The sequence below is a fragment of the Cervus canadensis genome, chromosome 33 (genome assembly GCF_019320065.1).
Source record: "Cervus canadensis isolate Bull #8, Minnesota chromosome 33, ASM1932006v1, whole genome shotgun sequence".
In the NCBI taxonomy this organism is placed as follows: Eukaryota; Metazoa; Chordata; class Mammalia; order Artiodactyla; family Cervidae; genus Cervus; species Cervus canadensis.
Window position 1 is genome coordinate 29,245,523 of NC_057418.1, and position 25,205 is coordinate 29,270,727.

Here is a 25,205-nt window from a genome sequence, read left to right on the forward strand (position 1 = left end):
TTAGAGAAGAAACTGGAAAAGTAGCTGGGAGTGGAGCCTCCAGTGCCAGACCCAGGGGGTGGAGCTGACATGTTACTCACAGGAAGCAAATGGAAGGGTGTTTTGTAGGTGGAAGTGACGGAAGGGTGTGACGCATGAGGACTTGCTGGGGGGAATCCCTGGGGGAGGGGGTGGACATCTGTGGGCAGGCTGTGAACTTGGCCTGAAGGGTCTACCTGTCCCCTAGGTTCAAAGAGAAGCACGCACACCTCTGTGGAAAAGGGGGTAATTTACGCTCCTTCTTGTTGGGTGGGATGGTCCTGCAGTCAGCCTGGCCCAGCCCTTGGTCTAAGAACTGCTGAGCAGGACTTCAGCTCCCATCCCCTGGCTCCATCAAAAGCATAGTCAGCCTTGTGTCAGTATTTTTCTTAAGGGCCCAGATTCCTTCTTTTTAGGGGGGAAGAAAAAGACTCAACTCAAGGTTCAGTGTCCAGCCCAACACTCAAGCCCTTTTGTCCGAGGAGAACAAACCTGCTTTCCCTGGTCTGGTCACGCCAGCCTCTGCTGACGCCGGTGCAAGGAGGGGAGTTTGTCCAACTGTGACTGCAGGAGATGGTCCATTGTCCTCTTTTTCACTCTGGCTGGTGGTGCACGCAAGCACATTCTTGCAGGGAGGCAGTGCCTCTGCTTAGGTAGCATTTTTTTTTTTTCTTTTCTTAGTGTCCCCTGCCAAACCACTCACCACTGACCTTTTCGTGTGGCTTGGACTTTCGGGAGAGAAAGGTTGGGGACAGCACAGCAAAGTGTCCTAGCCGGGCTGACGTGTCTGCCTGGCTGGCTTTGTCTTGGTTCTCAAGCTTCTGTTTCAGACTCATGTTTTGATTTCCACTTTGCTTAGCAACCCACCTCCAGCAGCCTCCACCCGCCCCCCACCCACCCAACCAAGGAAGGCCATTGTTTTTCTGGAGCGCTGCTTCAGCTCCCAACTGATAACTCTGGACGGAACGGCCACAATCCAGTCTGAGCTGAGCTCAGAATTAGCACATGAAGACAGTGACCTGGATCTGAGTGACTCTGTCCTCTGGAGACCATGAAATAGAAGAAGCTGGTATAATATCCGGCCCAGGGACACAGCTGCAAGGAGTGCCTCAGTCTTGGCCATCTGCATGGTTAAATTGACCTACTTATTTTTCTGACCCATGGGCTGGGCCTTGCTGGAATTTCCTTAAGGCGTGTGATTGTGGAAAATATTGTGAAAGGAAGAAGCACGTGTGCTTGGTTTGATGACTGGTCCAGACAGCTCGCCTGCTGACCGGGAGCACGGCCTGCTTGGCCTGGGTTTTAAGGAGCAGAGCAGATTCTGGCTGCCTTGCTGAGTTCTGTGGCTCCCAGGAGCCCTGCCCCAGCCCTGGGACGTCTGACGACAGAGCCCTGTCCTGGGAACCAGCATCTTGGACCAGCTTCGCTCTGCTGGGGCAAGCGCCATCCCCTGCACGGGAGCCCTTGGCCTGCCACTGTCCTTGGCCCACTGGACCCGGGGATGGGGTGGTGGTCCCCCAGGCTCCTCTTTGCCACCTCTAGGCTGTCCTCCTTCCCTCCACTGTAAAAGCAGTCAACTAAGAATCTCATGTCCAGCGCCCGCCAGGAGGTCTTTCTAGGTTCATCTAAGCATCCAAACTGTCAACACCCCACTCGGTCCCCAGGAAAGGAACCAGAGCTCCTGGCGGGGCCACATGGAGTGTTCTTCTGTGGATTCATCGTCACAGCACCGGTGTGGATGCCTGGGGGCCGGTGGGGAGGGCGTGGATGATGGGGCGTCTTGCTGAGAAGCCTCACCCCTGCCCCCGGTCACCCCAGGATCCAGTGTTGGTGGCTCAGCTTCCAGGCTCCCTTAAAGGACAGCTCCGTTCAAGGAGTCTCCCTGGGCTCCCATCATTGTTCCTGTCGGCTGCGATTCCTCCTAGTCCAGTGTCTGCTAGCAGATGGTCCGTTTTTGCCATATTGTTGTCTAGTAACATGGACCGCGTTTATCAGTTTACAGGACTGGGAGGCTAACCTAGGGTCAGATTCTCTTGCAGGCTCTGTTGACTCTTTGTCCACGCACATCATGGAACCACATTGCCCTCTGTCCCTCCTTGAGATTGCCTATTTCCTTGATGGTTTTACCTTCTTTTCTGTCAGCCCAGCTGCTCTATCTACGTCAGACGTTGCCCTTTTCATCTGCCAGCTTCGTCTTTCCAGCCCATCCCTCAGTTCTCCAGTCCCACCCACCTTGACCCCAGTGAGACTGCGAGCCCGTGAACCTGCCACCCCTATTTAAATTTTTTTTCACATATGTATGTATATTCTTTTCCATTATGGTTTATCATAGGATATCAAATATAGTTCCCTCTGTGATATATAGTAGAAACTTGTTGTTTATCCATTCTCTATATACTAGTTTGCATCTGCAAATCCCGAATTCCCAATCCACCCCTCTCCCATCCTGTCTCCCTCATGGCATCCTAAGTCTTTTCTCTTTGTCTGAAGTCTGTTTCTGTTTTGTAGATTACTTCATTTGTGTCATACTTTATTTAAAAAATTTTTTAAAATTTGTTTCTTTTTGGCTACACTGGGTGAAAGGAATGGCAAACCAGTCCAGTATTCTTGCCTCGAGAACCCCATGAACAGTATGAAAAGGCAAAAAGATATGACCCAGGAAGATGAGCCCCCCAGGTCAGTAGGTGTCCGATATGCTACTAGAGAAAGAGTGAAGAGGCTGGGCCAAAGCAGAAACGATGCTCAGTTGTAGGTGTATCAGGTAGTGAAATGCTGTAAAAACAGTACTGCATAGGAACCTGGAATGTTAGGTCCGTGAATCAAGGCAAATCAGATGTATTCAAGCAGGAGATAGCAAGAGTGTACATCAGCATTTTAGGTATCAGTGAACTAAAATGGATGGGAATAGGCCAATGTAATTCAGATGACCATTATATCTACCACTGTGGGCAAGAATCCCTTAGAAGAAATGGAGTAGCCCTCATAGTCAACAAAAGAGTCCAAAATGCAGTACTTGGGAGCAATCTCAAAAACGCCAAAATGATCTCGGTTCGTTTCCAAGGCGAACCATTCAACATCACAGTAATCCAAGTCTGTGCCCCAACCACTAATGCTGAAGAAGTAAAGCTGCACACTTCTATGAAGACCTACAACTCCTTCTAGAACTAACACCAAAAAAAGATGTCCTTTTCATCACAGGCGACTGGAATGCAAAAGTAGGAAGTCAAGAGATACCTGGAGTAATAGGCAAGTTTGGCCTTGGAGTACAAAATGAAGCAGGACAAGGGCTAACAGAGTTTTGCCAAGAGAACTCACTGATCATAGCAAACACCCTCTTCCAAGAACACAAGAGGCAACTCCACACACAGATATCACCAGATGGTCAATACTGAAATCAGATTGATTATATTCTTTGTAGCCAAATATGGAGAACCTCTATACAGTCAGCAAAGACCTGGAGCTGCCCGTGGCTCAGATCATGAATTCCTTATTGCAAAATTCAGACTTAAATTGAAGAAAATAGGGAAAACTACTAGACTATTCAGGTATGACCTAAATCAAATCTTTATGATTATACAACGGAAGTGACAAATAGATTCAAGGGATTAGATCTGGTAGACAGAGTGCCTGAAGAACTATGGACAGAGGTTCATAACACTGTATAGGAGGCAGTAACCAAAACCGTCCCCAAGAAAAAGAAATGCAAGAAGAAAAAGAAATGCAAGAAGATAAAGTGGTTATTTGAGGAGGCCTTACAAATAGCTGAGGAAAGAAGAGAAGAAAAAGCATGGGAGAAAGGGAAAGACATACCCAATTGAATGTAGAGTTCCAGAGAATAGGAAGGAGAGATAAGAAGGCCTTGTTAACTGAACAATGCAAAGAAATAGAGGAATACAATAGAATGGGAAAGACTAGAGATCTCTTCAAGAAAATTGGAGGTACCAAGGGAACATTTCATGCAAAGATGAGCTCAATAAAGGACAGAAATGGTATGGACCTAACAGAAGCAGCAGAGATTAAGAAGTGGCAAGAATACACATAAGAACTATACAAAAAAATCTTAGAAAGCATCACTACGAACAAAGCTAGTGGAGGGGATGGAATTCCAGTTGAGTTATTTAAAATAATAAAAGATGATGCTGTTAAAAGTGCTGCACTCAATATGTCAGCAAATTTGGAAAATTTAGCAGTGGCCACAGGACTGGAAAAGGTCAGTTTTCATTCCAATCCCAAAGAAAGACAATGCCAAAGAATGTTCAAACTACTGCACAAGTGAGCTCATTTCACATGCTAGCAAGGTAATGCTCAAAATCCTGCAAGCTAGGCTTCAACAGTATATGAACTGAGAACTTCCAGATGTACAAGCTAGATTTAGAAAAGGCAGAGGAACCAGAGATCAAATTGCCAACATTTGCTGGATCATAAAAAAGGCAAGGGAATTCCAGAAAAACATCTACTTCTGCTTCATTGATTACACAAAAACTTTTGACTCTGTGGATCACAGCAAACTGTGGAAAGTTCTTAGAAGAGATGGGAATACCAGACTACCTTACCTGCCTCCTGAGAAAACTGTATGCAGGTCAAGAAGCAACAGTTGGAACTGGACATCGGACAATGGACTGGTTCAAAATTGGGAAAGGAGTATGTCAAGGCTGTATATTGTCACCCTGCTTATTTAACTTCTACGCATAGTACATCATGTGACATGTCGAGCTGGCTGAAGCACAAGCCATAGTCAAGATTGCCAGAAGACCCTTGAGAGTCCCTTGTGATAGCAAGAGGATCAAACTAGTCAATCCTAGAGGAAATCAACCCTGAATATTCACTGGAAAGACTGATGCTGAAGTTGAAGCTCCAACACTCTGGCCACTTGATGCAAAGAGCCAACTCATTGGAAAAGGCCCTGATGCTGGGAAAGATTGAGGGCAGGAGGAGAAGGGGGCAGTTGAGGATGAGATGGTTGGGTGGCATCACCAATTCAATGGACATGAGTTTGAGCAAACTCCGGGAGACAGTGAAGGACAGGGAAGCCTGGCGCGCTGCAGTCCCTGGGTTGCAGAGAGTCAAACATGGCTGAGTGACTGAACAGAAACACAGGGTGAGCGCGGGCTTTTTCTAGTTGTGGCATGCGGGGGCTATTCTCTAGTTGCGGTGCACAGGCTTTTCCTGTGGTGGCTTCTCCTGTTGTGAAGCACAGGCTCTCAGCAATGTAGGCTTCAGTAGTTGAGACGCACGGGTTTTGTTGCCCCACAGCATGTGAGATCTTCCTGGAGTAGGGATCAAACCAGTGTCCCCTGCATTTCAAGGTGTGTTCTTAACCACTGGACCAGCAGGGAAGCCCATGTATCATATTTTAGGTTGCCAGTAAAAGTGATATCATATGGTATTCATCTTTCTCTTTCTGACATACTTCACTTTGTAAGGGCTTCCTCGGTGGCTCAGACCGTAAAGCGTCTGCCTGCAATGAGGGAGACCCAGGTTCGATCCCTGGGTCAGGAAGATCCCCTGGAGAAGGAAATGGCAACCCACTCCAGTATTCTTGCCTGGAAAATTCCTTGGATGGAGGAACCTGGTGGGCTACAGTCCATGGAGTCGCGAAGAGTTGGACATGACTGAGCGGCTTCACTTTCACTTTGTATGATAATCTCTAGATCCATCATGTTGCTGAAAATGGCATTATTTCCTTCTTATTTATGGCTGAGTAGTATTCTGTTTGTATATGTGTGCACGTATGTATATCAGGTGAAGCCATCATTCTTTACCTGGTGGCTCAGTGGTAAAGAATCTTTCTGCTAAAGCAGGAGACACGGGTTTGATTCCTGGGTCAGGAAGATCTCCTGGAGAAGGGAATGGCAACCAACTTTGATATTCTTGCCTGGGAAATAGGCAGGAAATTGGCTCCTATGGACAGAGGAGCCTGGCGGGCTATAGTGCACAGTCACAAAGAGTCAGACACAACTTAGCGACTGAACAAATGAATGACAAACGAATATATATTCTCCTTTATCCACAATGTTTATCCATACATCTCTTGATGGAGATTGGATTATTTCCATGTCTTGGCTATTGTGAACTGTGCTGCTTTGACATAGGGGTGCGTGTATCTTTTTGAATTACAGTTCTGTCCAGATACATGCCCAGGAGTGAGCTTGCTGGATTCTATGGCAACTCTTTTTAGCTTTTTAAGGAACCGCCATTCTGTTCTCCATAGTGACTGTACCAACTTACATTCCCACCAGCAGGGCAGGAGGTGAACCTGCCTCCTCTTCCAATGCCTTCCCCACCCCCTTCCCCCCTTCCCTCCGCACCGTCCCTCTTCACCCCGCCCCTCACTTGCGGGCGCTGCTCCCCTGGGGAACCGCAGGGCAGGTCCTCCTGTCCTCGCCGGGACCTGCCTCCGTGTGGCTGGACGTCTCTGGAGCGGACCCAGCGCCACGCTGGCAGGTGCCTCTTCGGGGTCCCCAGGCCCAGGCGGGCCCTGCGGTTACGCTGCCGTGTCCCGCTCACCCTCCCGCCTCCCCCACGGCCCTTCCCACTGAAGCTCCACCGCGCCTCCGCCTCCGCGGGGCTTTGCGCAGACGCCTTGCTTCTCAATTCACAGAGAAATCAGGAGGCACCAGGAGAGCGTTTCCACCCGCGGCCTGCGCCCCGGCCATCCCCACCGCCTCTGGCCCTGTGTCCTCCCGCTCTCCTGTCGCCGTAGACGGACTCTTTGTTCCGGCAGCCCCTATACTCACACGTTGGGGCCATGACCCCGTCTGGAGCGCTATCAGTGGGCCCCTTCTCTCCCCTCCAGCAGCCTTTACCTCTCCTGGATCAGTTCTGCCAGCGTGCAAACTGGTGTTAACTCCTCTTCTTAGGGAAACCATTAGACCCCACTTTCTGCTCCCAGCCCCCCATTTCTACACATATACGCGCGCACACACACACAGAGATGAATTCCTTAAGGAACTGCTTCTACTCCCCACCTCCATTTTCCCCTTGTCCTCCCCTTTCAGGATTCTGCCCCTCATCTTTACGGAAGCTGCTTTTCCCCTGGCTCACCTCTGTAACGGGAACGGTGAGCACTGAGTCCTGCTGGGAAGGGGCTCAGGGCAGCCTGGGACCTCCTCGCTGACCCGTCTCGCCTCCTCAACACAGTCTCCCCTGGCTCCTGACACCAGGCACCACACCTGTTGCTTGTATCTTTCTGGCTTCTTTTCCTCCGTCTCCCAGACCTTTGAGCACCCTGTCCCCCTCCACACCCTCCCCAGGCGATCTCCCCGAGTCTGTGATTTTAAGGAGCTTCTGTTGGCCAGGGGCGCCCAGTTTTTATCCTCAGCTGACATGCCTGTGTGGCTGCAGATGGCACAGTTGCATCCTAGAAGTCTTTCCTGGGGCAGGTCTGATCCCCCACTCCTGGTACACTATCCAGACCTGACCTGTCTATCTCCATGGATACCGGGGTGATGGTCACACCATCCTGTCGGTTGTTCAGCATCAACACTCAGCATCATCCTTGAAACCTGTCCTTCACTCATGTCCCACGTCCAGTCCATCCACAAGGCCTTTTGTATTTGCCTTTGACATATGTGCAGGTATTTGATGACGTATATGCAGGTTACATTTTTAAAGATATGATCATGGTGTTGCAGTGTATTTTTAAAAGGAAGCCTTGTCTGTTAGAGATTCTTACTGAAACATTTATAGATAGAACAATATGAAGTCTGGAATTTACTTGGAATAATCCTGGGCAGTGGTTCTCAAGTGGAGGACTTGTGAAAACAGATTTCTGGGTCTCAAGGCCAGAGTTTCTGGTTTAGTGGGGTTCGGGTGGTTGTTTTTTTTTTTTAAACTCCTGACACTGATTGTTGTTTATTTTCTGAGGACCACAAGATGAGACTGGTCTGAGGTGTTCGGAGATGGGGATATGATAGCTTATGGTGAACGATGTCGGATTCGTGATCTCTGAAGAAGATTTAGCTTCGGGATCAGGGACCAGGCTTGATCACTCAAGAGCTTTTGTGTAGCAGAGTTGTACTGAAGTGAAAAGGGGACAGAAAGCTTCTGACATAGACATCAGAAGGGGAATAGAGACTGCCCCTCTGCAAGCTGTTTTCTGTCTGTTAGAAAGCTATTAATCAGATAAAGAGAGACACCTCAAGGCTGATGGAGTTTCACCAGGCCCCTCTCCCACAATCTGCATTTTCGAGATAGGATGGCATCATTTTTGAGGTATGTCATCCCCCAGCCATAAAACAATTGATATGAATACTGGTTTGTTGAGCCATTATCAGCCCAAGGTTTGAGAAAAGGAAAACAGTTAAGTCTTAGGTGGAACCATTTTGAAAAAAGATAAATTCCAAAGCAAATACATAGTTTCATTAACATAGCTTAAGAAAAACATTTCCATAAGAAAAATGCATTGGGTTGCTGAAGGTTTGAGAAAAGTGAGGTTCAGGTGGAACCAGGTGTCGTCATAGCAACACATAGCAACATAGAATTTTTTTTTTTTTTTTTGCAACACAGAATTTTAAGAGATACTTGCAGCCTGTTTCCTCCATTTGGAGACCCCTGGCCTTCCTGCCTATTACCCTCTCAGATGGGAGATATGGAGTAAGCTTGAGTGTGAATAGATACCAGTCAGAGCTGGTGGGCACATAAAGTTATTACACTACTCTGCTTTTCTTTGGAAGTTTCAATAATAATAAAGTGTTTGAGTGTGTGTGTGTGGTGTGTGCGTGTTCCCAGCACCTCCAACTGCCCCCCCACCCTGCTCCAAGCATCCTCTCTCTCCAAGATCATTGTAGGCGCCTCCTAACTCGTCTCCTTGCCTTCCTCTTGCCCCTCCTGGATTTGTTTTCAACCGAGCAGCCAGAGGGATCCTCAAAAACCTGCAGTGCCTCCCTCTCACTCAGAGTGAAACCCCCAGTCTTGTTATGACCTAGACGGTGCTTCGCACTGTGTCCCTGGCTCCATTCCCTCAGTCACACGCGCTGACCTCACTGATCCTGCATATTCCAGGAATGCTTCAGCCCCAGGACCTTTGCACGTGCTCTTCTGGGCCCACAGTGCTCCCCGGCCCTCCACTCAGCCATCTCCCTCTTCTCCTTCATCTGCTTTCACAGATTGCCCCTGCAGTGAGACCTTGCCAAACCACACTATGTGAGAGTCCACATTCCCCTGCTTCCCACCCTTCTTCTTTGTTCGCTTTTTCTTCCTAGCTCACGTCACTGTCTGTATTGTGTTGCTGATCGCATCTGGCCCCCTTGGCAGGAAGCTTGTGTGGTTCCTGGCCCCGAGTAGGCGCTGCCGCTCCACCACCTTTGTGACAGCCTTGTCGGGGCCGCTGCTGCCGGCTCCCACCCCCAGCGGGATGGCCTCCACTGTTGTCACTCATCCATTCATGACACGTGTCCCTTCTTTGCCTAGGCCCCGCGCCTGCCTGCGGGGTAGATGGGTTGGGGTCTGTTCGGGTCCCTGCTGGGTCCCTGTGCCAAGCTGGCCCTCAGATACATGCTCACTGGAACTGAATCCCAGGGCAAGGGGTGGATGAGGACAAGGGTGGGTGAGTAAAGGCGAGGACTTCCTGGAAAGTCGTGGCCGATGGCCGGGGTTGGAGGGGCGGCGAGCCGGGGGAAGCAAAAACATTCTCCTGTGGACGAACCCTCCGGAAATGCCACAGAAGCGCGGAAGACAGGAAAATTCTATTTTTGAGACATTAAGTAAGGAAGGACAGAAGTTGCCAATGGGCAGACCAAATACAGTCTGCAGAGGTGTGTGCAGCCCACACGGAGCTTAAAATAAACCTGGGTTGGTTGCCAAGACTGAGAAATCAGAAGTGTCCTATTTCTCTCAAAAAACTGGAAACTCGCTGGCACCCAGGCTGGCCTGACCTTCTGGGGGCAGTGGCAGAAACGGACCATGTGTCCCCATTAGAAGGCGCGAGGGGTCACCTTATCTTTGGGTCACCCACGGCCCCCTTCCAGCAGCTTTTTTCTTTCATTACCTGCCTGAGGCTTTTGGTTTGTGAGCTCCCTTTTGAAGAGCAAAATGGATTTCTTCTTCGTTTGACATGAAGTGAGGAAATACAGTTATCTGGGGCAAGCAGCAGTGTCGGGCAGTTTTGGAACAGGTTGCCTGAGAGGCCAGGCCTCTGGGGGTCCTGGGGGCACAGTGAGGAGGCCCTGTCTCCCAGGCGTGGGACGCGTCCCGCTTACACATCGCAGGAATGGGAAGGAGCCTTGGAGGGGAAGGCCTGGAGAAAAGGAGAGATGCTTTGTAGAGAGTTTGGACTTTTAACAGGGCTGGCTCATGGAAAGAAAAGGTTACTGAATCTTATGGGTTCAGGTGTGTTCCCCAAAAGATACATGCAAGTCCTAACTTCCAATACTTCAGAAGGGGACCATATTTGGACATAGGGTCCTCCGTGTAATGACGTTGAGATGAGGTCATCCTGGAGGAGGGTGGGCCCCCTATCCGATGCGATGAGTGTCCTGACAAGAGGAGAGAGACAGAGCCACACAGGGAGAAGGCGGCCACGTGACGAAGAAGGAAGGGGTCGGAGTGACACAGCTGCAGGCCAGAGAAGGTCCAGGTTGACGGCCACCACCAGCCAGGACGAGGAGGGGAGGACCCTCCCCGGAGCCTTCAGAGGACGATGGCCAGCTGACAGCTTGCTTCCAGACTTCCAGCCTCCAGACTCAAGAGCTGAGAAAGTTTCGATGTTTTAAGCCCCCCAATTTGTTTACAGTTCATCTGTTTGTGATGAAGGAAAAGCATCGTCTCCCAAGCCTGTCACGTGCAGTCAGGTTGTGACTCTCCGTGAGGTGCCTTGTGTGAAAGCCAGGGATGGTGGTGTTGATTCTGTGTTAAGGAGTTGATCATTTACAGGATTCGAATGGGACAAGGTGGCCTGGTGGCGCTGTGCTTGCTTGTTTTTAAAATAGGATGAGAAGTCTTTTTTTTTTTATTTGTATTTGTTTAATTTTCCCAGTGCAGGGGGGCCTGGTGTGTATGCTTGTCTTCTGTGACCCAGCAGGGCAGGGGGTCAGTTCTGTTTCCACGACTTCTCCCGCGATCCCGTTCCCATTTCTGCAGTGTGGGTCTGACCAGGTTCCTATGGCCGGCAGTTTCCCAGCGTTTTGTTTGTTCAGTCAGGACTGTTTGCAGAGAGACATAAAGGCACAAAGACCTCCTCGTTTTAGGGTCAACAGGGTGAGACCCAGATGATACTCTGGCTTCAGGGTTCTGTGCAAAGGCTTTGTAAAGCTTTGCGGGTGGAAATATGAATTTGTGTGTGTGTGTGTCAGAATAAATCTCTTGCATTGATCAACGTGTCCACTGCAGTGAGGACCAGGAGCTGCCTGTTTACTTCTCTCTCTTTAGACCAGGAGACACCACTTGTGGCCCTGAACAGGCCCGCAGGGAGCAGTTCGCTTCCACCTGCGGGGATGGGATTTCACCGGCTTCCCCTGCCCTAGAGCAGAGAGCAGGCCACCTCCAGGAGGGCCCGGTAGGCACATGGCACCAGGCTTGTCTCTGAACGGCGGACTCGTCATCACCTGGATGGAGGAGGCCTTCATCTCATCAGGGAGCAGACCAGGGTGGGCGGGAAGGCTGCCTTGTCCTCATTGTCCTCAGTGTGGGAGCAAAGACCCGCGAAGTGGGTCGTGCCCATCTGTGGGCCCCTCAGTGCCCCCGTCCTGATGCCCACTTCCTGTGAAGTGGGTTACCACATGTGGCGGAAGGGGCCTTGCACTTGTGATTAAACGAAGGGCCTTGAGATAGGAGGTTGTTGGGGATGATCCGGGGGCCCAGTGTATTCACACGGGTCCTTAACAGATGGATGAGGGAGGCGGGAGAGGGAGAGAATGAGACGTGAAGATGGAAGCAGGGATTGGAAGGATGTGATTGCTAGTTTTGAAGAGGGAGGAAGGATGTGGACTGGAGGGCGGGTGCAGTGAATTGGGAGATTGGGACTGACTTATATACACCTGTTTAGTGGCTGCTTTGTGACCTCATGGACTGTAGCCCGCCAGGCTCCTCTGTCCATGGGATTCTCCAGGCAAGAATACTGGAGTGGGTTGCCATTTCCTTCTCCAGGGGATCTTCCCAACCCAGATATTGAACCCTAGTCTTCTGCATTGGCAGGTGGATTCTTGGGTAATTACCTTTAGGTTACCCTGCTCCCTCCTCCCCCAGCAAAAAGCCCTAATTAGAAAAAGTCATGTGAATTTTGGAGGAAAATGTCATTTATTAAACTGGTTCTTAACCTTAGAGTTCCTTGGAAACTCTGATGAAAATTTCAGATCCCAGTCTCATAAAAATATATATCAAAAATTTTGCATACAATTTTAGAGATTATAGGGCTTCCCTGGTAGCTCAGTTGGTAAAGAATCCGCCTACAATGCAGGAGACCTGGGTTCGATTCCTGGGTTGGGGAGATCCACTGGAGAAGGGCTAGGCTACCCACTCCAGTATTCTGGCCTGGAGAATCCCATGGACTGTACAGTCCATGGGGTTGCAAAGAGTTAGACGTGGCTGATCGACTTTCACTTTCACTTTTTAGAGATACAGATCCCCCCAAAAGCTATCTATGAAGCTGTGGTGTCTGCCAGGCTTTTCCGTCTGTCTCCCCAGATGGAGAGCCCTTGTGTTAGATGAATTCAGTTGAGGCTGAGTTTTTGCTTCCATAGCAAGTCACCCTAATGGTATTTGTGGGGTCCTTATTTAAGGATTCATCCGTGTTTTTGTTTTGTCCTGTGCATTTAGAAACGTTCTTCTGAGAAAAGGGTACAAAGGCCTGGCCCCTGTAAGAGCCCGTGGCACCTCCAATGGTGTCTGTGGTATCACTGTCAAGGTTAAGGGCTCCCTACTTCTCCCGGTCCTTCCCTCCGCCTGTTTTTCTTCTTTTGCTTCTCAGCAGGCTGGGTGTTGTCCTGGGTGTTTCTAGCAACTCTGAAGACCCCGGGGACCTCTGCTCATCAGCCTGCCTTGGGATTCACTGGCCCCGGACCTGGAGCACCAGGGTCACCCAGGCCTCCTGCTCAGCTCTCGTGTGTTAGCAGGCCCCCGGGGGGCGGGTGGGCCCTTGCACCATGCGGCCTCTGGTGGACGATACTTAGGAAGGAAGGTCCTCCCCACTGGGGAGCGATGACTCAGTGCTGTTTCTGAGCACGTGGGCTGCAGTGCCGAGGGACGGGGCCGGCCTGAGACACCTGCTCCCGCCTCAAACCCCAGCACCTCCGCGGGCTGGGGACTCTCCTCCGCCTCTGCAGCGCCCCCGCCCCGGGACACTGCCGGAGCTTTCAGACAGCAGGTGGGAAGGTCTCACTCAGTCCCTGGAGCTCGGCGATCTGCTGATCCACAAGTCTCCAAGCAGATGACTTGGGGCCGAGCTACTGACTCTGCGTTTTCTTTGCCGAGTGGGTGGGAGCCGCATTGGAAGCTGCAGTGAATGAATGAACACCGGGAGGTTCGGCTGATGCTGTCTGTGCTGTTTCTCCCGCAGCCCCCGAAGAAAAGGAGGTCATTAAAGGCCAGTACGGGAAGCTGACCGATGCTTACGGCTGCCTGGGAGAGCTCAGACTGAAGTCCGGTGAGTACCCGCGTGGAGGGCGGCAGCTGTCACACGCACGGGGCTATAGAACTCTGGTGTCGGGCAGAGCTTCTCTTACATGAGTTTGGAGAGGCTGTGGGATTTAGTTGTTATTTCAGCTGCTACCCTCTTTTAAAATGTTTCTTTATTTCACTGAGCCGGCTGCTCCTGGCTGGGGCAGAGGTCGAGGTGAGAGCAGTCTGGTCCTCCCCTGTTGGCACCCCTTCCCACCCTGGGCACAGAGGACCTTACCTTCTCTGAGTGCCCGCCGGGATCTCAGGTCTTCCAGCCTGGTCTGGGGGAGGGGGGCGTCTCCCCAGGGGCTGGTGTGTTGTTTTACAGGGAATCTGTATTCTAGAAGGGGTTGGAGGTCAGAGGTCAGAAGCCCCTGGACCTGCTGAGTGTGCCTTGAAGGAGTGGAGCTGGGATGGGGCATCATTGGCAAGGAGAGAAAAGCCACCAGCGCCTGACCATTGGGCACCGAGGGTGGGTGTGAGCGAGAGCAAGGGAAAGAGCTCCAGAACTGGGCCACATGATCTGCCTGGAAAGGGCAGAGGACTCACAGGAACGCACGGGCATCCTTGCTCAGTGTAAGACGCGAGGGGCTGAGCCATCGACCCGGCTGCCACTGGGGAGTCACAGTCTCCCCGTGAGGCCACTCGGTCACCCCTGCACTCCTGGGCCTCACAGGAGCCCTGATGTGACGCTGGGGCTCAGCACCCCCTCTTTCCTCCCCTCTCTGCTGTCTAACTTAACACTGCCCCCCGCCCAGTGTCTCTGTTGACTTATGGGGCCAAGACCAGATCAGGCTGTGAGCTGCTCAAACACAGGCTCTTCCCAAGCCTACATCCACACAGCAGCTGTTTTCATCTCCACATCCACACAGCAGCTGTGTTCCCTGGACCGAGGATTTTTACAGCCGGCAGAATAGCACAGTTGTTTGCCATTACTTTTCTGGCTCTTTTTTCTTTAGTCGGGTGGTTTTTTTTTTTTCCCCCTCTGAACTATGATGGTGATGATCTCCAAATAGTGTTTAGGAAAAACACTCAGTACCCACATGACAAAATGCGTGTATTAAATGTCTATTTTGTGCCAATGGCTAAGTATACATTAGCTTCTTTAATCCTAAAAACAAGCCAACGTGATACTGTGTCTTTATTCTCCTTTTCAGTAAAGGATACAGACTCAGACGGTAAAAATCACTTGCCTAAGAAGCTTAGCTAGAATTCAAACCTGGATCTAGCGGCCTCTAAACACTTACTTTTTTTTTTTTTCATGAAGATGTGCTGCCTGCCAAGGGTTTCTGTAGGTTTTTTTTTCCCTTGCCATGATTTTTTTTTTTCTGAGGTTATAAAAAATTCCTGTGGCCTTTCCTCGATCACGAGGATGTGAAGATGACAGCTGACCTTATGTGGTGCTTACTCTGAACGTGGCCCAGTTTTAAGTGTTTTAATTTATTAACTCAGCTCTCCCGACAACTTGAGATGGGAACTATAACTGTTAGAAAGCTTAAGAGCTGTCGTTCCTCTATTCCATGACACATTTTTTTTTTTATATGATAACATCTGGGTGTTTCAGGTATGTTACAGTTGTTGGCATTTTACAGTTATGATTGGCAATATTTTTCTTGTGCGTAGATTAATGGTCCGTTTTGCACCGGTGACTTGCCGAAAGTGGGGCAGTCCTCAAGTGGCAAGTGGGTTTTTTAAAAATTTAAATGTATTTATTTTTAATTGGAGGATAAATTGCTTTGTAGCGTTGTGCTGGTTTCCGCCGCACAGCAATGTGAATCAGCCACGGGTGTATGTATGTCGGACACGACTACAGCAACTTAGCGGCAACAGCATATATATGTCCCCTCCCTCTTGAGCCTGTGAAAGTGAAAGTCCAACCCTTTGCGACCCCATGGATTTTACAGTCCATGGAATTCTCCAGGCCAGAATACTGGAGTGGGTAGCCTTTCCCTTCTCCAGGGGATCTTCCCAACCCAGGGATCGAACCCAGGTCTCCCGCGCTGCAGGCGGATTCTTTACCAGCTGAGCCACAAGGGAAGCCCCTTGAACCTGTGACTAGGTTTTAAACTCCTTTTTTATGGCATCAGGGGCTGCCTTCATCCGCTAGGCTGTTCTGTCCTGAAAGGGGCAGAAAGGCTGAGGTTCCAAGAGCAGGGAAGCAGTGCCTTGCCCGTATCCCAGGGGAAAGCTTGTCTTCCTGGGCTGAGGTTGGAGATCAGCTCTAGGGAACCGGTCCTGACCGGGAAGGCTGGCAGCCCCCATGGACAGTGTCCGAGTGAGCCAGGGTGTCTGTGGGTGCCCGGCTACAGCAGACTCGTCCCAGGGCAGGGAGTAGAGCGATGTGGCCAGCTCCCAGTGCTGCCCCAAACAAGGCCCTCCTCCCGGCCTGCGGCCCCCCGCCCACCTGCTGTCAATGCAGAAGACTCGGGTTCCATCCCTGGGTTGGGAAGATGCCCTGGAGAAGGACATGGCAACCCACTCCAGTATTCCTGGCTGGACAATCCCATGGATAGAGGAGCCTGGCGGGCTACAGTCCATGGCGGGGGGGTGGGTCACAAAAAGAGTCGGTCGGACACGATTGAGCAACTGAACGGCAACAGTCTGAAGGGTGGAAGGACTGGGGCTTGTCATCGAGTTTTTCCAGTTCTCTTCAGTTACGCTGAAGAATGTTTGGCTTGAACTTGATTTTCTTTTCTGTCTGTAAGTCCCCATCCCAGAACTACGATGTGTTTTGATTTCTTCCCCACCTGTTGAGGGTGCTGGCAGTACAGAGTGAAATTCCATCTTTCCTCTGCCACCAAGATGACCAGCCCCAGTGGGAGGTGGACCGCCTTTTGACACTTGTAGACTGAAGGTCTCTGTACAGAGAGACAGTTCGCTCAGGTTCTTAATTAACTTGGGGCAGTTGTTCAGTTTCAGTCTACCTAAGTGAACACAGCCTTTTATGTTAGAAATTAGGAAATGTTCACAAGTTCGTAGATCTCCATGGAGAGCTCAGAGTCCCTCCCTCCTCTCTGAAATGCTAGCAGGGAGGGGTTGGAGCCCCCATGATAAGCCCTGGAGTTGCGCTTCCTATTGTTGTTCAGCCGCTCGGTCTTCCGACTCTTCGAGACCCCGTGGACTGCAGCACACCAGGCTTCCCTGTCGTTCACCATCTCCCAGAGCTTGCTCAAGCTCATGTCCATTGAGTCGGTGATGCCATCCAACCATCTCAGCCTCTGTTGTCCCCTTCTCCTCCTGCCTTCAATCTTTCCCAGCATCAGGGTCTTTTCCAATGAGTTGGCTCTTTGCATCAGATGGCCAAAGTATTGGAGCTTCCGTATCAGTCCTTCCAATGAACATAGGAAGGTGCATATAGTCAAAGCTATGGTTTTTCCAATAGTCATGTATGGATATGAGAGTTGGGCTTCCTGACACATACACAATAGAAGGCATAGAAAGTGAGAGTATTGTTATAAAAAGAATTTATCCCAATGATTATAGGGATTTAACTCCCTTTTCCCCTAAGCTCTCAAGGCCTCCCTATTTCATAGCCTCGGGGGTTAAATACTTTGCCGTCTCTGTTGAACTGTGTTTCCCGGAGTTGGGCAGCGCACAGCCTGGGAAGCTGTACTTGACAGTCCTGTAAGCCTTCCATCAGACAGCCCTCCTCAGGTCTAATTTCAGCTTCTTGACAGACTGACCTTCTTAGTTCATTTAATCTCTCGAGGGCTGTTTTCACACCTCTAAAAGCAGGAAAACTGCCTCATCTCTATCTTACATAGTTCTGAAGAGTCTTATTAATACATGAGAAAATGAACATGGACTGAACTTGGGTACTGAGTGGGTGCGAAGGGCTGTCCTGCAGGGGGTCTCTCAGGGAGAACAAGGCGTGGGGTCCAGGCTGAGTGCCTTTGGGTCTGTGACTCCTGGTGGTAGTCAGCCACGGCTGACTTCTCTGGGCAGTCACTGCAGGATGAACCGTCTCTGGAGGGGGACCTTTGACAGTCTTTAGGAGTCCTTTGAGATTCGGAAAATGTAGTACTCTCTAGCAAGTCTTGAAATGGCCATCAGTCTTAATAATTTGACACTTATACCCAGTGCTGGGCCGGTCATTATTTGATGTCCAGCTCTCTGCGGGGGAATCCCTGACAGGTTGTGTTTGTCAGTTTCCATCGTGTAAGTGCATCCACCGTGGGTGTTTTCAGGCCAGGATGGAGTTGGGATGCACTGTGCTCAGCCAGCTCCCGGAAGCTGGTGAAAGTAGCCAGCACAGCGCTGCTCGTGTTCTTGGCAGGGGGGAGACAGATACCTGGTGGATCCAGGTATTCAGGATTCTGAGCTCGCTGGTAAGGGGTTGGGGCGGGGGGCTCGGGCTCCTCCGGCCACAGCTGCTGACTTCACAGGTGGGGAAGCGTTGGCTCCCAGGTCCTCTGTTCATGGATCTAAGAGTTTCCCGGACCGGCAGTCAAGAGGGAGGATGGTGTGTAGACAACCAGGGTTGAGATCCACTCGTACCTGGCTGGGGAGAGAACTCCTAGGCTGAGCAAACAGAGAAATTCCAACGCAGAACACGCCCGGCACCGTCTCTGAATGAACCATTGTGTGTGCTGGTGACTCATGGTGGCCCCAGCGCCCGACCTTCCCGGCCAGATGACGAGTGGCCGCGGCTGGATGAAACTCGGGACCTGTCCCGGCAGGGCTTGGGGTTTCTCCTGGGCAGCTCTGACTTGGAGCTGGGCTTTGAAGATGGCTCTCTTGAGGGAGAGGAGTTCTAAGTTGAGGTTTTGGAGGTTTTTACAAATTGTTATAAAATATACATAAAATAGGGCTTTCCAGGTGGCTCAGATGGTAAAGAATCTGTCTGCGATGCAGAAGACCCGGGTTCAATCTCTGGGCCAGGAACATCCCCTGGAGAAGGGAATGGCAGCCCACTCCAGTGGGATTCTCTTGCCTGGAGAATCCCATGGACAGAGGAACCTGATGGGTTACAATCCATGAGATGGCAAAGAGTTGGACATGACTGAGTAACTAACATATATAAGATAATAAAATTTACCATTTTTAAAAACTTCTTATTTATTTATCTATTTGACTGCTCCTGGTCTTAGTTATGGTGTGCGGGATCTTCAATCTTGGTTGTGGCTTGCAGGATCTTTGGTTGAGGCATGTGGGATCTGATTCCTTGACCAGGGATCAAGTCCAGGCCTTCTGCGTTGGGAGCGCAGTGTCTTAGCCACTGGACCACCAGTGAAAGTGAAAGGTCACTCAGTTGTGTCCAGCTCTTTCCAACCCCATGGACTATATACAGTCCATGGAATTTTCCAGGCCAGAATAGTGGAATGGGTAGCCCTTCCCTTCTCCAGGGGATCTTCCCAACCCAGGGATCGAACTGAGGTCTCGCCCATAGCAGGCACATTCTTTACCAGCTGAGCCACAAGGAAGATCCCTAGAAGTTACCATTTTAACCACTTTAAGCATTACAGGTCAATGGCATGAAGGTCATTCACGTTGTTGAGCACCCATCACCACCTTCCATCTCTAGAACATTTTTCATCTTCCCAAACTGAAACCCCATCCCTGTTAACCTGTATATATAATGTGCTCAGTCATGTCCGACTCTTTCAAGACCCCGTGGACTATAGCCCACCAGGCCCCTCTATCCATGGAATTTTCCAGGCAAGAACACTGGAGCGGGGTTGCCATTTCCTACTCCAGGGGATCTTCCTGACCCAGGGATCGAGCCCTTGCATCTCCTGCATTGGCAGGCGGATTCTTTACCCCTGAGCTGCCTGGGAAGCCCATATTTATATTGAGGTAGTTGCAATCCACTGCCCCACCCTGCTCACCCAGGCTGCGTCTGTATGCGGGTATGACCCTCCCGGTTCTGGGGTAGATGTCTTTTTGGCCTGTGACCCATTTCTTCCCCTCGCCACCACCTCACCTGACTCTGGCCAGCATCCTCTGACCCAGGCATGGTCTTGCTGCGGCCGGAGCCCTGGAACCAGAGAGCCGGAGCTGAAAGAGACGGGGAGCCCATCTGGTGCCCAGAGACAGCCTGAGGCCCCACAAGCTGTTGGAGGGCGTACAGAGCCCTGTCTTCTCAGGCCAAAGTGAGCCTGACTTTTGTCTTTGCCTTGCTCCAAGATCCTATCTGGTTTCAAGGCCCCGGACTCAGCCTTGACTGATGACGTCTGAGACCCCCCAACCCCAACCCCAACCCACCCCCCCACCCCCGCCCCCAAAGGCCCATTTCACTTCCAGGCTGTGAGAAAATTGATCCTGAGTTTCTGAAAACACAGCTGGGATCCCGTGCTCAAGGTGACCTCAGAGGGGATTTCTCACTCGCCTGGGGCAGGCGAGTCCCTCCAGCCTCAGTTTTACCGCTGGAGACACCTTCTGTGTGGGCTCACAGGCCAACAGCATCCTGACAGCCCTGCTGTCTACTCCCTGCCTCCTGCAGCGCGTGAGAGCCAGGGGGCGCTTACACAGATGGGGGGACAGGGTGATGCCAGGACTGACTGACCCCTGCCAGGCTGAGGGGCCGTTCTCCCAGGGTCACGGAGACTGTGTGCATGGACGTGGTGAGATCTGAGAAAACAAGTTCCGCTCCTCAGCGCCTCCCGGTCATCAGTTTGCCGAAGAATGTCCTGGGATGTGGGGCTGGTTGCTCACCCTCCCTGTTCCATCCATAACCAACCTTTTGCCGTCTTACTTCGCCCACCCAGCATCTCACCATGCTGTGTTGTTCCAGACGTGAATGCCTCTAGGTTGCCAAGCAAAGGGACAATTCAGAATATTGTCAGCAGTTGAGCAAGTCAGTCACCTCAATGACTAGGTGACAGATTTGTTGACAAGTCAGATGACAGTCAATTGTTTTCTTTCCACAAAATGGAAGAAGTAAGTGGGGTGTCAGCTGACAGCATTAACAGTGCTTGTCAATAATTCATTGTGATTTCTTTCTTTCTTAACATGTAACTCAGAAGGACTTTGAAGAATTGAATGACGTTTCTATAATGAAGCCCTTTCTGTTCCCATCTGTTTATCAATGCGAACAAGGTTCCTTAGAGTGTACATCTATAAAAATGAAAAATAGAACTGGAATTGGTGTGGAATCTAGTTTCATTCCACCAACAAAGATGTGTCCATGAATGAGAAATACCATTCATTTCATTAAGAGAAGCCTTTCCAGCAAATCTTTACTTTTTATGTTAAATGATCATTTAACAAGAATGTTTTATTTACACTGTTTGACCAATCTCTACTAAAAATCATTGTAGGGATAACTCAAGCCTGAAGAAACTTTTTAAAGACTCAGAACTTTAGGATGAAAGTGCTGTACAATATGATTGAGTGAAGCACAGAATGTAACGTTAGGATGAAATTCTGTGGGGAAAGTGGACGGCAAATAGGAGTAAAAATCCCATCTGTTCAAGAAGATCTTGTTCATGATTCCTTAAAAAAAATAGATGATGATGAATATAAATCACCACCTGGATTCTGCTGGATACTGGTACAGAGGCCCACAACAGTTTTATTTTTACACGTCAATATTTAGCACATACTGGAAAATATATTACTCACAACCATTTAAACTAATGATGAAAACTTCTGGTGTCAATTTGAAAATGAGTGAGGGGAGCATCGGCCAACCATAATTCTTAGAGAGACAGCAGCCGAAGTGGTTGAAGGCCACCAGCCCTCAGGGCTAGACGGCGCCTGGGCCGAGGTGAGACCCAGGTTTGCGTCTTGGGTCCAGCAGAGATGAGCCAGGCACTGAGCAGGCAGTTCAGCTCCTCGGGGGCCAGTCCTCAAGTCTAAAACGGCAGAGCTGTTAGACAGATTGGCTGTACTTCTGCAAGGACATGGTCAGGAGCCCCCGGCCCTGGAACCAGACGGGGCTTGAGTGACTCGCCTGGGGTGGGCTAGAAAGTGGCTTTGAATCCCAGCTCCCCGCTGTGCTGCCTTGGGCAGGCTACTCACCCTCCCTGTGCCTCCGTCTCCCTGCCTGTAAAATGGGACCTCCCTGGTGGGGGTGCTGGGAGCAGGTTTGTGGAGCGGTGCCTGGCACACGGTAAGCACCCCTGAGGACTGAGTATCACTAAAGCATCTGCTTCCAGCTTGCTCCCACGCAGCCGTTCTCATCCTCTCCTGAGCCCCTCGGCCCAGGACTCGGGAGCCTGCCTCCTCGGTAGTGACGGCCCTTCCCCTCGCGCTCATTTATTTCAAGAGCCTTTTCACGCCTGCTGTCGCACGCCCGCCCCGAGCCTCCCCCGGGCCGCTGCCCTGCACAGAAAGTGCCTGCTGTCTTCAGAGCAACCTGGGACTCCTGCCAGGGACTCGGTCCCCCTACGCAGAGGCTGTTGAGGAAGCGGGGCTAGAAACCCACTGCACGACGCGTGTGGAGAGATGGAGTAGAGAATTTCCCATCCTCCCCTGGGACGCGCCCCCTTCTGGTGGGACCCGCCCCCTTCCGGAGTCCAGTCTCAGGCTCGCGGCTTCCCCCACCCGGCTGTCCTCTGGGCCGTGCAAGGGGACAGTTCCTGAACTCCGCCTGGCCCGTGCTGAGCCCATGGGAGGAGGCAGATGAGATGCCTGCGCCCTGGTTCTAGCATGGGCCGCCAGCTCCACACAAACCCCACCTGTCTTCCAGAAATGACACGGGTTCTCCTTAAGAGACTCGGCCCCTGACCCCTGTCACTGTCCACAGCCATAACCGCCTTATTCCTCTGTTGTTTCAAAATGGTTTCCCCAGCTTCCCTCGTGGCTCAGTGGGAAAGAATCCGCCTGCCAATGCAGGAGACGTGGGTTCGAGCCTTGGTCCGGGGTGGTCCCACAGGCCGCAGAGCAGCTGAGTCCGTGTGCCGTGTAACTCCCGAAGCCCACACGCCCTGGAACCTGTGCTCTGCAGTGAGAAGCCTGCACTGCAGCGAAGACCCAGAACAGTGAAAAATAAAGAAATAAATAAAGGTTTCCTGATCACATGACCGGAGAGGTAGTTTGTGAGCCAGGATGGTTGCCTGTTGGATGTGACCTCCTCCCCTACCCTGCGAAGCCTATCTGAGTGGTGACCTATTTATTGAATGAAGGGGTTTTGAATGACACCCGACGTCCCCTGGCCCCCAGCAGCGCTGTCTTCCTGTTAAGTGTGAGGAGGGGATCTAGGGTGGGTGAGCAGAAAGACTGGCAGTCTTCGGGGTCTCAGCGGAGTGTCCAGAGATCCGAGAACGCTGACTACCTTGGCTCCAGATGGCGACCACGGGTCATCTGGAGTAGGTCTTGGTGGGAGCGAGTCCCTTAAACCTTGGTGGGATGGGACGGGTGTGCTCTGGGCCAGAACCAGGCCAGCCCCTTGAGGCCAGTTACCCACCAGGTGTCTCCTGGGCCTTCTCCTGCGATGGAGGACGATGTGTCAGTGTCCCCACTGTCCCCGCCCCCAGCGCATGTCTTCAAGCACCCTTGTGTGCCTGGACCTGCTGCACCGAGGGGACGTGGAGCAGAAAACAGCCGTGGGTGGTGTGGTGGGGTCCCCAGAAGGGGGGTGTCTCTCCTCCTCCCAACAACAGGGTCTGCAGTGGTTGGGGTAACCTTTCATGGGGAGGGGGCGAGGGGGCTTGAGCTGCTCTCTTGTTGACCTATTTAGGACGTTTTCGTCAAACACTTGTTTGCCGGGACATGACAACCAAACAGAGCCCATCCCTAAGGAACCCCTAGCCAGCTGGGGAACACGTGCAGGGAAGGAGGCTGTTAGCTTTGTGTGTGATGAGAACTAAGAGGGATCATCTAAGTGCTCCTCACAGTGTCTAAGGGGCACCTGGCGGCGTCTCAGGAGAGCAGGGAAGGCTCCCTGGAGGAGGTGTTGACTTGACCCCAGAAGGGTGAAGAGGAGTTCTCTAGGGAAGGGGGGTGTGGGCGGAGGCATCAGGGAGGCTCCAGCTGGTCTAGAGGGTGGGGGCAGGAAGGTGAGTGGGGAGGAAGGCCTCACTGGCAGAGGCCCAGGGGTGCAAGGGTGCTTTGGGGGAGCCACAGAGACGGCCCGTAAGAGCGGCTGGACTCCGCGTGCCGTGTGGTGGGGAGAGGCAGGAGGTGGGCAGCGGGGACAGGGGTCCCCAGGGGTTCCCACTTCAGCCCTGTGGGCAGGTGAAGCCTGAAAGGTCTGCGATCAGGCCGCTCCATCAGTGGCGCTTGGAGGACTGAGCCTGGCTGGGGGCCCTGGGGGTTCGTGGGGAGGGTGGATTTGAGAGGCTCGGGGTGTGGGCAGGGCAGGCTGCAGGCGGTATCTCAGGCTTGGGGGGTGGGAGGAGGACCCACCTGGAACCCCTGGGCTTGTTGCACGCAGGCAGCTGGCCCCGCCCCCGAGGTCCGGGGGGCGGGGCTGAGAGTTCTGATTTCTAACAGGCTCCAGGTGGCTCTGCTGCTGGTGGGCTGGGCGGGGCTCTGGAACCTGGGCTCCAGGCTTTGGGCTCAGGTGGCAGGCGGATCCCTCAGCGCGGATCCCTCAGCTGAAGGCGGGGTGCGGGGAGGTGAGGGAGAGAACAGGAAGTCCGTCTCGTGGTTGTGGCTGTCCATCGCCTGTGTCACCACCTGCAGTCCTCAGCCCCCATGTCTCACTTCCCTTCCAGGTGGCACCTCCCTGAGCTTCCTGGTTCTGGTGACAGGCTGCACATCCGTGGGCAGAATCCCAGAGGCCGAAATCTACAAAATCACTGCCACCGACTTTTACCCTCTCCAGGAAGAGGCCAAGGAGGAGGACCGCCTCGCGGCCTTGCGGAAGATCCTCAACTCAGGGGTCTTCTACTTCTCCTGGCCCAACGATGGGTCTTGCTTCGACCTCACCGTCCGGGCGCAGAAGCAGGGTGACGACAGCTCCGAGTGGGGGAACTCCTTCTTCTGGTGAGCCCTGGGTCCCCTGCCCCCGGCGCGCACGGAGGGCGGGCTCTGATGAGCAGCTGCACCCTCCGTCTCTTAGCATCGTCCCCGGGCGCGTGGGTTACCTGCAGGAGCTGTGATTGGTGCCCACGCTCTCAGCACAATGAGAGGAAAACTAGCCCCCACTGGAATCAGGGAGGGTGTTCAATGTGGCCTTATGTAGACTCCAGAAGGAAAATCTGCCCCGTAACTAAGGAGCACAAATGGCAGCATCTGCTGGTGCTCCCTGAGTGCCCGGGCTTGTGCTCAGCGCCTCCCCCGCCCCCTCAGTTCTCGTGGTTATCCTCCAGCATGCAGACATTTGTAAAGCACTTTTCTAAGTTCTCTGTGGGTCATAACTCACTCACTCCTCATAGGAAACAATGAGGTAGGGTCTATTATTCCCATTTTACAGGTGAGGAGACTGAGGCTTGAATATGGCAGGGAATTTGAACCCAGGCATCCTGGCTCCAGGTCCCACACTGTTAATCCCACAACCAAACCTGTCAGTTTCAACGGCAGAGCAGAGTCATCCTGCCAAGGTGATGGGCAGTAATGGGCCCCTTCGGGGACCAGCAGGGCGTGGATGACCCCTAAATGGGTCAGTGGTCACCCTTTGTGGGCCCTGGGGGTCATGACCTCTGACAGGTCCTGTGGAAGACCCGGGGTGGGGGCGCGGTGATTTGCATACAATGGAGCTGCTCCCA

At 51.9% G+C, this 25,205-nt stretch overlaps 1 protein-coding gene across 4 annotated transcripts in view; it reads left to right on the forward strand.

Moving 5' to 3' along the window:
- SYNJ2 (synaptojanin 2) overlaps window positions 1-25,205 on the forward strand; it is a 108,025-nt gene that overhangs the window by 20,295 nt on the left and 62,525 nt on the right. For all 4 annotated transcript variants that reach the window (XM_043457025.1, XM_043457026.1, XM_043457023.1 and 1 more), the window contains exons 2-3: window positions 13,511-13,597; window positions 24,213-24,483. In XM_043457025.1, the coding sequence (XP_043312960.1) occupies window positions 13,511-13,597; window positions 24,213-24,483 (358 nt within the window). The remainder of the gene's footprint in view (window positions 1-13,510; window positions 13,598-24,212; window positions 24,484-25,205) is intronic.